The sequence below is a fragment of the Macrobrachium nipponense genome, chromosome 39 (assembly GCF_015104395.2).
Source record: "Macrobrachium nipponense isolate FS-2020 chromosome 39, ASM1510439v2, whole genome shotgun sequence".
Classification (NCBI taxonomy): Eukaryota; Metazoa; Arthropoda; class Malacostraca; order Decapoda; family Palaemonidae; genus Macrobrachium; species Macrobrachium nipponense.
Window position 1 is genome coordinate 24,903,786 of NC_061099.1, and position 12,500 is coordinate 24,916,285.

Consider the following 12,500-nt stretch of genomic DNA (forward strand, 5'->3'; position numbering starts at 1 on the left):
CTCAGGTAGCAGATAAGTTTTGCTCATAACTCAGTAGTGGCCTTGCAACCATACTTATTCTTCAGCTCTTACACAGTTCCCTTTCCAATCCTTTTCCTCTTCTTGTGAGGATATATGTTCGCTATCATCCTTAATTGTCACTATCCCGCCCCCCCCATCCCGCCCCACCCCCCCCCCCCCCCTTTCCCCATATCTCTACAATTGTCTCCCTGAGGATGTGGTGCAATTTAAATATCAAAAGTTGAAGCGAAGATGCTGTGCAATGTTACTCTAATACAATTTCCATGCATTTTAATCATTTATTTAAAATTTTCCCTATTTATTAATCTGTTAACTTATTTCTTCTTTAGAAAATGATGTCCCCCTTTCTGCATTTCCCTTTACCTCCTGATACTTCTTTCTAATGAACACCAATAATATTCACTGGAAGATTGAATTTCAAGCATTGGCCCCTGTGGTGGGCTTGTTCCACATATGAATACGATTAACTTTCCGAATAATGATAATAAATACCCTGGAGAAACAAATTCAGTTATGTATAGGTACAAATTTATCTGAAGATAAATCCATACACAGAGCTTTCGGGAATCTGTAAGTTGAAAAGGGGAATCGAGCAGATTCCCGAGAGCTCTCTGTAGAGATTTATTTCTCAAATATATTCGTAACTATACATAGGATTACTTTCTCCATTTCAAGACTCATGCTACTGTGAGTATACTTTTCCCTTCTCTTCCCCCCATCTCCTTTCCTACGTATTTTAGATTGACATTTATTTCAATTTTAAGCCTGGCATTGCTTTTACTTGCTTTTTCTTTTTCAAGTGTGCGGATCAATTCCTGGAGTCAACAAAGAGCTGTGTCAGGCTGTGAATTTCAATGTTACTTCGGACAGTTCCAGCGTTGATGTTGTTGGATGCCCAGTGGTAAGTTATATGCCTTTGATATAAGAATAAGTAATTCTGGTTCTATGTATCAGGGATTTGTTTGAGCCCCAAACTATTGTTTGTTAAACAGTTCCTACCCTAATACAATTCTCCTTGTATTTTTAGTAATTTACTTACATTTTTATTTATTTATCGATTTTGTTAATTTGTCTGTTTTTCTACTAAGTAATCCGCTCTTTCTGTAATTCTCTTAATCTTCTGTTACTTCTATCGAATGAACAGCCTATTTTTTTGGAAGTTCGAATTTCAAGCCAATGACCCCTGTGGTGGGCTTGTTTCATATGAATACTGTTCATCTTCTGAATAATAATAATAATAATAATAATAATAATAATAATAATAATAATAATAATAATAATAATAATAATATAATAATAATAATAATAATTATTATTATTATTTTTTTTTTTTGTTATATCACAGTCCTCCAATTCGACTGGGTGTATTTACAGTGTGAGGTTCCGGGTTGCATCCTGCCTCCTTAGGAGTCCATCACTTTTCTTACTATGTGCGCCGTTTCTAGGATCACACTCTTCTGCATGAATCCTGGAGCTACTTCAGCCTCTAGTTTTTCTAGATTCCTTTTCAGGGATCTTGGGATTGTGCCTAGTGCTCCTATGATTATGGGTACGATTTCCACTGGCATATCCCATATCCTTCTTATTTCTATTTTCAGATCTTGATACTTATCCATTTTTTCTCTCTTCTTTCTCACTGTCTGGTGTCCCATGGTATTGCGACATCAATGAGTGATACTTTCTTCTTGACTTTGTCAATCAACGTCATATCTGTCTATTTGCACGTATCACCCTATCTGTTCTGATACCATAGTCCCAGAGGATCTTTGCCTGATCGTTTTGCTATCACTCCTTAAGGTTGGTGTTCGTACCACTTATTACTGCAAGGTAGCTGATGTTTCTTGCACAGGCTCCAGTGGAGGGCTTTTGCCACTGAATCATGCCTCTTTTTGTACTGGTTCTGTGCAAGTGCCGGACATTCGCTTGCTATGTGGTTTATGGTTTCATTTTTCGTATTGCACTTCCTACATATGGGAGAGATGTTATTTTCGTCTATCGTTCTTTGAACATATCTGGTTCTTAGGGCCTGATCTTGAGCCGCTTTTATCATTCCTTCAGTTTCCTTCTTTAGCTCTCCCCTCTGTAGCCATTGCCACGTGTCATCGCTGGCTAGTTCTTTAGTCTCTCATGTATTGTCCGTGCATTGGTTTGTTGTGCCAGTCATTATTATTATTATTATTATTATTATTATTATTATTATTATTATTATTATACGGTCGGTAATGGGATTAGATCTTAATGCACTGGAGAAAATTAAGTGTCAAATATCACTGGATAAATACAAACAACATAGTAAAAGATATTACAAGATGGCAGACGTTGTCTTATAAACTCATGTTCTATAAGAGCTAAAGCATTTGCAGGTCTGAATTCAGACAAAATCCAAAAAATATCGAACGAATTTATTAGAAAACCCCACTGGATTCAGAGCAGAGGTCTAAAATTTCCATCTTGTTCGCCGAAGTTGAACGCAGGTAAGTTAGAATCCACACAAATGACAGCTTCTGCGTGTAGGAATTTTGAAAGATCAATACGACAAGGAAAAAAAAACGTAATTTATGTCATTTTGAGGTTGAACTAGGTTGCTACAGAGTAACAGCAGTTGTTCCGCTGCATGAGATGGGAGAACGGGTTTAAAAATAAAGAAAGGGAACAGACATAAAGTATGTCTGCAGAAAATATAAGGAGTCCGGGAATATAAATCAACTTTTCAAATTTCCGGAGATGAAACAATATTCATAGTATGATAAGTCTTGAATGGAGAAACAAATCGGCACTTTTGTATGGATAAAAATATTCAAAAATAAATCTCTACAGAGAGTTTTCGAGAATCTGTTCGATTCCCCTGGTACTACATAATCTCTACGGAGAGCTTTCGGAAATCTGTTCGATTCAGGGGAATCAAACAGATCCCCGAAAGCTCCCTGTAGAGATTTATTTTTAAAACTATGCACCAATATATAACTTTTGATTTGCTTCTCTATTACCCGAGATGTTGATACTTTAAAACCATGGGGCAAACTGAACAATTTAGACGTTTTACCGGTCCTCACCCCTCCCAAAATTTGATCCGAAATTGCGTACTCTGTCCACGATGCTTTCTGTTGTTATTCTCAGTGGTCTGATTATATACAAGACAATTAATCCTCTTTCTTTGTAATTTTAGGTAGTGGATCCAGAAGTGGAATACAACTGTAGTATTGAACTGACACCAAAAACCCAGTTCGAGCCTTTTACTGGGACTTTCAGTGACGATTCACTCCTTAATACTTTCTATGGCCTAGGTGAGAGATTCCGTACACGCCTGCGTGTGTGCTCTTTTCAAAGTTGGCGGTTAAACTTACAACTTAGCTGTTCGTTTTTGTCAGTAGCCAGTTACACAAAAACATTAAATAATCATAATACATTCGCAAACAAAATCAACAAAATAAACTCATGTAACTATATATATATATATATATATATATATATATATATATATATATATATACTATATATATATTATATGTGTGTATATATATATATTTTATACATACATACATACATACATACATACATACATACATACATGCATGCATACAAACACACATTATATACAATATATATATATATCTATATATATATATATATATATATATATATATATATATATATATATATACAATAAAAGCGTTTGGTACGTCTCCTTTTATTTTTCTTGTGGCTTTAGCTAAATATATTGTCATATAGATATTGTCACGCCGCCAGTTTAGTGACATATAAGCATAAGTATATATATATATATATATATATATATATATATATATATATATATATATATTATATATTTTCAGGTACAAACTACAATACAATCCTCGTTACTTAACGGAATTCGCTACACATCTGAAACCCAGACCTGTTTCCTCAATGAATTCTCTCTCTCTCCCCCAGGAAACGAATTCGAATATTTCGGGAATCCTCCACCCATGGGCATCAGCAATGGGGTGGCCCCGGGAGCGAATTCAACGAGCCCCATCGTCCTCCAACGCTCTCCCTTGACCTTCGAGGCTGAACTGGTGGCGCTTGAACTGTACGTCAAGGCTTCGGCTGGAGCAAATTTGACGTACACTATTCAGGTATGATTTGCTCTAATCTAAACTTTTTATTCATTTACCTATTTTTTTCTAACTTTCTTAAAACTGTGGTTAATCTAAGCTTTTTTACACACACACACACAAACACATACACACACACACCACAACACACACACACACACATATATATATATATATATATATATATATATATATATATATATATATATATATATATATATTTGCTTTTTAAACTGTGGTTGAAAAGGAGAGAGAGAGAGAGAGAGAGAGAGAGAGAAATTTTATTTGCCTGTATAAAAGATGTATACATCTTTAATCTCTTGAATATTTCGAAAACAGAGAGAGAGAGAGAGGAGAGAGACGAGGAGAGAGAGAGAGAAGAGAGAGACGAGAGAGAGAGAGAGAGAGAGAGAGAGAGAGAGAGAGAGAATTAATTAGCCTATGCTAGAAATATTCAATTTTAATCCCTTTAAAATCGAGAGAGAGGGAGGAGAGAAGAGAGAGATGAGAGATAGAGAGAGAGAGAGAGAGAGAGAGAGAGAGAGACTTCATTTGCCAATACAAAAAAATATACAATTTCAAACCCTTGAAGATATTATCAATAGCATAGTAGATCATGACACACTAAGAAAATAAATTTGTCTAAATTGAAAACAATTCAATTTCTTGGTTGGCACTGGAGCCCCTGATCATTGTTACCTATGGAAGTGCGGGATCGTTTAGGAAGCCAAACTGACCATAAACTATTTCTGTGGCAATTTCTGGCAGAAGACGTCTGTGTATCCACCCACTGCCCTTAACCCCATCCCACCCCGTTGTTCTGGCTATATAAATATCGATTAATCCATGATTCCAAAGGGCAACAATATCGCAAGCTTTTTCAAACATCAGAATAAGCTTCTGAAATCATCAGGAGTACTGAGACTAATGTCAATGGGGCTTACCGAGAATAAGAAGCATTCTTCAGTGACACTCACTGCTAGCTAAGTGGGGTAGGCGTTATGGTATCACGTTAGGCACGCCACTTGGCGAGTCTATACCAACCGACATTCTCATGTTTTTTCGAGGATGTTGACACGCCCAATAAATTAGACAACATTCTTGAAGTAGCTGGAATCCATTGTAAGGTACTTCTAACGTTTTAGTATCTTCTAAGATTTATTCATTGAACATATACCAGAACTTGGTCACGGCTGTTCTAATGTAGCATGTCAGACTATAGTACATCCGTTAGTTGTACTATACCTATTTTGTCTACATCTGTTATATAGTTGTACTATTCCTGTTTTGTTTACATCTGTTATATAGGTATACTACACCTGTTTTGTCTAAGTTGCAATTTGAAACTGTTCACTGGCTCACTTTGTCCGATGCTATCATAGCGTCTCATTAACCTTAGAAATCCCTCATTTTCATCCTAAGATATACGATACCAAGCGTCCTCACGCGCCAGACAGATTAAGCAACAACCATTACCCTATCCTGTGACAGAAAAGTATAGAAAGGGCATTTTCTACTGGATGCAAGACAACGACGTATCCCAACCTTTTGCACGAGACCCAAAATTATAGTCAGAACTTAAAATTCCGAAAAAATACCATATTTTGAAAACCACTTCACAATTCAACTACACCCCCCAACTCATAACAGATCAGTCGACCCAGCTGCTCCGTCGGGGTGTACTGCCTGCCCGTCAGCGGGTGTAGCAGCTCATGCCCAATGGATACGACCGGGCAGATCAACACCTGCGCTGCCCCTAAAGTGTTCTGCCCGGATTTAACAACATGTGCCACTAGTACAAGTGTCACCACGTGTGCAGCCTCTCAAGGTAAGGACGAAGTATTGTGGGTTTCTCGCTCCCTTTATACTTATGGATGTTAATGTAACTATAGTAGATTCACATCAGGTGTGCATCTGATGTATAAGCCAGTCCCTTACGACGCTCCTGATTGGTTGTTGATAAGCCAATCACAGGCTGGAAACTCTCAGTCTCTCGAGAGAGTTCCCATAGGTATGATGTACGTTCCACCTCTCCTGAGGGATACTTTTGAAAGAAGTATCCCTCAGGAGAAAAGGAACGTGCATCCTGCCTGTGTGAACTCTCTCGAAAGACTGTGAGTTTCCAGCCCTGTGATGGCTTATCAACAGCCAATCACGAGCGTCGTAAGGGACTGACCAAGACATCAGATGCACCGTGGATGTGAATCTACTATAGTAATTAGATCGCCGCTTATATATATATATATATATATATATTATAGTAAATATATATATATAATATATTATATGATAGCCTATAAAATCAATTTATTTATACATAATGGAATGGGAATAGCATATGAAGACACTAACCTTTCCAGGAGGAATTTAATCCTACTTGTGTGTGATTAAGAGACTTATAACTATCTCAGCCTATAAGCAAATAATCGCTTAAGCATAACATTACGATGGTAAAAACGGATCCATTCCAGTTCTAGGAAAATGTATCATGTTGTCAGATACTTGTATAGAAGAATAAAATTAGCATTAAATCCTTGATACTTTAAGCGTGAGTGACATGGGTCGGTTTAAATCCTAACTAGAGTGGTTAAAGAGTTTCAAAATGTATGCCCAGTTCGGATTCAGTGTTTACAGGAAACAGCCATATTAAGAATTACGAGTAAACTATAATTTCAAAGATGTCATTGATGACTTAATAATAGCTAACAATAATAAACAAGGAAATTTCATCTCCTCTCTTCAGGAGCACCAACGTGGACAGCCGTCCCTGGAACGACAGTAACAGGCGCCCCTGGCGCCGAAGGGTTCTACAGAGGTGTAATTTCCCCTCCTATCCCGCTCCTGATCGGTGACGTCATCCAGGTCACCGGGACTATCGGTAAAAGGTAAAGGGAATACTATTTATGTCAAAGGTTGTCACGGGGTTTTGTCTTTACAGAAAACGAATACTGTTTAATATTTGCATTCATAGAAAACGATCGAGCATTAAGGAAAAGGGGGTAACTATGGTATGTATATCTCACCCGATTTTATATAAGTAAACACTTGATACCGTCTTTGTATCCGAAGTACTTCCTTACTTTGAGCTTTGATGGTTAACTGACTTATAAGCATTGATAAATATGGACACATCCTTATTTTCATAGCCACTTATGCATGAAATTGACTTAATTTACATAAAAAAATGCAAAGCGGAACCTCAATTCTTATCGAAAAATCTTCATCTCATCCTCGCGACATTAACTTTTCTTTACAGTAAACTGAAAACAACACCCGGAGACAATGTAGGGGGTGTAGCTACGAATTCCCATCACTACGCAGCGGCTATAGTGAAGAAGAAATCTCCTGTGAAAATGACTCACACTTGTACAGTAGTCAACCAGAATGTTACGCTGGAAGTAGCCAATCAGGTGCGAGTTTCTCTGCGTTTGTTCTGTTATACTGTGATCAGGTGTTTGTTAGTTTGGGCGCGTTCTATTCAGCCGTGGTAATAGACGCGTTTGTAATGACATATTCATGTAATGCTTTTCTTTTGCAACCCAATGGGAGATGAATATGTTGTTGTTTAAGACTAAGCTGGCCTTATGGTTTTCATACCTGAGACTTTGGATGAAATAATAATAATAATAATAATTTTGATTTCCAGGCAGGAAGTTCGACAATGAGCAACACGACAGCTTGCGAAAGGACAATAACGGATATCGCAATGTTTGTGAACCAAACTATAACCGATACCTACAATTCTTCCCTCAATATTGAAAGCCCGTTTTACATAAGGTGAGAGAGAGAGAGAGAGAGAGAGAGAGAGAGAGAGAGAGAGAGAGAGAGAGAGAGAGCAGTTTCAGTGAGCTCGTAAAATAAAACTCCTACAAGGTTTCATTTTCCTTTTATTTCTGCGGAGGTGAGTCTTCGCTATGCCCGGATAAAGAGTTATTGAAGTCGTTGGGATTTGAAAAATGAAATTAAACGATGTATACATACATACATATATATATATATATATATATATATTATATATATATATATTATTATAGTTTATATGTGTAATAATAAATATATGATATATGTATACATTATGTAGTGTATATATTATATATATATATATATATATATATATATATATATATATATATATATATATATGTGCGTCAATACTTCACCGCACTTTCATGAATATATATATATATATATATATATATATATATTATATATATGTGTGTGTATATATATATATATATATATACATATATATAATATATATATATATATATGCATATTTTACTTTTATAACCTATTATACTGCACTCAATGAGAGATATGTTCCCACTCTTGAATGAAAGATGAACTACCATTTGTAAAAGAAAAATTAAATCATACAGAGACCCGTATATACTAGGTATATGCGTGAATATATATTATATACTATATGTCTGACCTCTTGAACAGGACTGATGCAGACGCCATTTTCACAGCCAACTTTAGCGTAGCCGGCCCGATCGAGTTCAACTTCGCGTTCAGCCCTACGTTCAATGACCCTCATACGATAGTGAACACGGGTGAGTGTAAGATGAAACGACACCTTTTAAAGAAAAGGATGATGCATACGTTCTCTTTAAATTACAGTTCTTAGTCTAAATCAAATAAACTGGACGCTTACGTAACCAATTCATATGCTTATCAATTGATCAATAATTTACTTATATGTCTTTCAATTGATAAATTTACCTATGCATTCAAACAAACAGATGATAAAAATCGAAAACACACATTCATTAAACTACCTGTCAAAATACGGCTCTAATGATCTTCTCATTCATTCCAACAACAGGTGACTTTCCGTACACGGGAACGAATTACCACCTGTACTACGCCCTCCAGGTATCGGTACCGGCCGTCTACACAGTCACGGTAACGGCCTGGAACACACACAACCTCCTGACCGGTCCAATGACCGGTATACCGGTAACGGTTATCGTACAAAACCCCGTCCTAGCAACGTGGACCGTCGCTCCCGGAAAAACGTTTTTCGTCACGCCAACAGAAGGTAAGTTTGTATGACCTGAGACGTGCCAATGGTTTAGCTCTGATGTAATGTTTCCCAGAGCTGATGGCTGTCTACTAGATGGTTGTGAATCCCTTGGGGGAGGAAATGTCCAGAGATTGCGGACGAGCTTCTCCCTCCCTCTTGCGGGCCAGTGGTAATTACACAGGTCAGATTGGGTGAGTGTGTATGACACTGACACTGTTATCATTGTAGGTCCCAATGGTCTGGCTTGAAGCTGCGTCCTCAGAGTTGAGGACTGCCAAGTGGGTGGTTGTGAATCCCATGGACGAGAAAATGTCCCAGGATGGCGGACGAGTCTCTCTCTATCTCTTGGGGACCAGCAGTAACTACAACGGTCGAGTCAGACTGCATTTACCCTGCTAACACGATACCAAATGAACCTTCGACGTCCTTCTTTAATTAATGTTCATCGAAATAATCTATATAAACAAAAAGCAAAAGTTATTTGAATTACGAAAACCACTGAACGCCCTCAAGAAAAGAGCATGGAATACATTTCATTTACTGACTTTAAGGCAACAACAAATGCTTAAGCTACCAAAACAAAGAAATTTGGCATTTGGGATGAGTCTAGGTTATCCACGACGATTTTCGGGAGACCAGTACTAAGCCTTTCCAAGGGGACAACGGGTACGCTTAGCCTCATAAGGCATCTGAAGGGAATCCAATGGGTGCCTGATTAGATTCCCTTAAACGCATCTTTCATGTGACCCTTAAATTTAAGTAAGAGCATCTTATAATTCATGCAGTGGGCTATACAAATGAATACACACAGATATTGACAAAGTTTGCAACCGGCAAAACAAGACAATAAAAATGTTTCAATTTGAATTATTTATACTATAACCATCTACAAAAACCTAACTTCCCAACGCTAAAATATAAGTAAGTCATATTGCAAATGCATTTGTAAATGTTCATTTATTGGAATGTTTCTCACGAGAGTACACTGGTGGTGTGCACCTGAGAATATAAATGAAGAAATACTCGATATAAACTACCTACTATATTCCTATTCACTTGGCCACCATTTCCTAACGTCAAGACAAATACGCAATTACGTCACAAATACAACTTTACCGGTACACTGAAAATAAACATGGCTTAAATTTATAATTAGAATCGACGTAACTCCATTATTTGTTTTAAAGCTATATTATTCCGCATACATACTAATTTGCTTAAAGACGCTAACACAGAAAAAATGGAAGTCGACATGAGTTGATTAGAAGTCCTCAAAATCCTAATCAAAATGACATAATCCTGATATCTCTTGTACTCACCACCCAAGACGTTTCAGCCTATCAGTGACTTCCCTTCAGACCACTTCAGGGGAGCGGCTTCAGTTTCAACGGCGTCTGAAATTAAGAGAAACTATTTGTAAAACATGAAGATTACTCGGATGCACAGACGTGAAATGAAACGAGATTCGTTTGTTGAGTTTCACGTTAATCAGAAAGTCGGGTGTTAATTCCATAAACATTTCCAAACCTTTCCATTTCATATGAAATAATTCAAAGGTTTATTTTCATCGGCAGTGCGTACAACTTCATAAACATTTCAAATCCATTCCACTTCGTATGAAATAAAGAGGATTTATGTTTATCTGCAGTGGCTAACATCATCTTCAGCGAGACTACCGGAGCCGTTTTCCCGACGTCTGCGAAGCTTACGATTGACTGGGGCGACGGAACTGGCGTTCAGGAACTCGGTTTCACAGATCCCGGTAATCTACAGCCTCAGTTTACGCATCCTTACGCCGAGGGTGGAACTTTCACCGTCAATGCTACGATTGCCAATGATGTCTCACGGGTTACCGTGAGTTGCGAGGTGAGAGAGAGAGAGAGAGAGAGAGAGAGAGAGAGAGAGAGAGAGAGAGAGAGTCAATTACAAGTGCTTCAAACGAAGGTGACATTCCATAGGTAACCAAAGCAGAGAGAGAGAGAGAGAGAGAGAGAGAGAGAGAGAGAGAAATTAAAACGGAGTTTACATTCCATAGGCTATCAAAGCCTAGAGAGAGAGAGAGAGAGAGAGAGGAGAGAGAGAGAGAGAGAGAGAATTAACTTCAAAGTGAGGTTACAATGCAAGATTATTGAAGCCTGAGAGGGAGCGAACTTTTAAGGCCCCGTTCACACGGTCGAGCTTTGTCCGATGTGACGTCAGAAGCGGAGAAACGGCGGTTAAAGTCAGAACTTTACCGCAGTTTCTCCGCTTCTGACGTCACATCGAACAAAGTTCGTCGAGCAAAGCTCGGCCGTGTGGACGGGGCCTAAGAGACGTGTATCTGTAACGGTTATTGAAGCCTGAGAGAGAGAGAATTACGAATGCTTCAAACGAAGGGGACATTCCATAGGTAATCAAAGCAGAGAGAGAGAGAGAGAGAGAGAGAGAGAGAGAGAGAGAGAGAGAGAGTTTACATTCCATAGGTTATCAAAGCCTAGAGAGAGAGAGAGAGGAGAGAGAGAGAGAGAGAGAGAGAGAGAGAGTCCCAGCATCATTGAGTATTGACGTGACATACCAACCTATATATATCCTTTTCAGGTGACAATAGAGGAACTCATCCAAGACTTCAACATAACCGTGAAATACCCTTCGAATCCCACCTCCACCTACGACCTATTAGGCGGCTTTGGACCAGAAGGAAACCAATTCCCGTCCGAGACGAACCTCACTTTCATCCCCTACATGACAACAGGTAAATACTTTACCACCACCAGAGATAGTGGTAAATTATTCTTTGGATTATAGGCGTTTAGATTAATATAGGTTTTTGCTACGTTTAGATGAGACTTGAAAAGTCATTTAATAAAACATACAGTACTTTAGACACTGAGAAATCATGATTCACGAAGATAATTAATAGGACTGACACACCAAATACCAAGAGAACACTTTTCCAAGTGAAAGATATAAAATTAAAAGTAATATTATTCTGTTTGTTAGCTGCATAAAAGCTTATTATTAGTCTATTGTATTTTCATTTATGTGTGTATGTATGTATGTATACACAATTTTTACATGTTGTATATATAGATACATATAAATATCTATAAAATACCAAACCCACTTTATCTCCCAGGAACCGTAGACATGTTCACCTTATACTTCACCGAGAACGGAACTATTCTGCAGACTGTAAACGTTTCAAACCATCTTAATCCCACCGCTACGACTATGATGTACAGCTTTTCTGAGGTGAGGTGCTATGTCATCTCTCATTAATAATCTCTTAATATTTTTATTCTTATATAGCCAGTTATTCATATTTTTTCATGAATATGGTCTATCTCAGTTTATCCTTTGTGATTTGAATTTGTAAT

General features: G+C 37.7%; 1 protein-coding gene across 1 annotated transcript in view; it reads left to right on the forward strand.

Moving 5' to 3' along the window:
* The window catches only part of LOC135210393 (uncharacterized), a 28,619-nt gene that overhangs the window by 15,547 nt on the left and 572 nt on the right, over nucleotides 1–12,500 (forward strand). Inside the window, exons 6-17 of the mRNA XM_064243298.1 lie at nucleotides 822–922; nucleotides 3,188–3,305; nucleotides 3,952–4,136; nucleotides 5,766–5,943; nucleotides 6,859–7,000; nucleotides 7,372–7,525; nucleotides 7,762–7,892; nucleotides 8,562–8,671; nucleotides 8,944–9,159; nucleotides 10,793–11,010; nucleotides 11,722–11,875; nucleotides 12,260–12,375. Of these exons, the coding sequence (XP_064099368.1) occupies nucleotides 822–922; nucleotides 3,188–3,305; nucleotides 3,952–4,136; nucleotides 5,766–5,943; nucleotides 6,859–7,000; nucleotides 7,372–7,525; nucleotides 7,762–7,892; nucleotides 8,562–8,671; nucleotides 8,944–9,159; nucleotides 10,793–11,010; nucleotides 11,722–11,875; nucleotides 12,260–12,375 (1,823 nt within the window). The remainder of the gene's footprint in view (nucleotides 1–821; nucleotides 923–3,187; nucleotides 3,306–3,951; nucleotides 4,137–5,765; nucleotides 5,944–6,858; nucleotides 7,001–7,371; nucleotides 7,526–7,761; nucleotides 7,893–8,561; nucleotides 8,672–8,943; nucleotides 9,160–10,792; nucleotides 11,011–11,721; nucleotides 11,876–12,259; nucleotides 12,376–12,500) is intronic.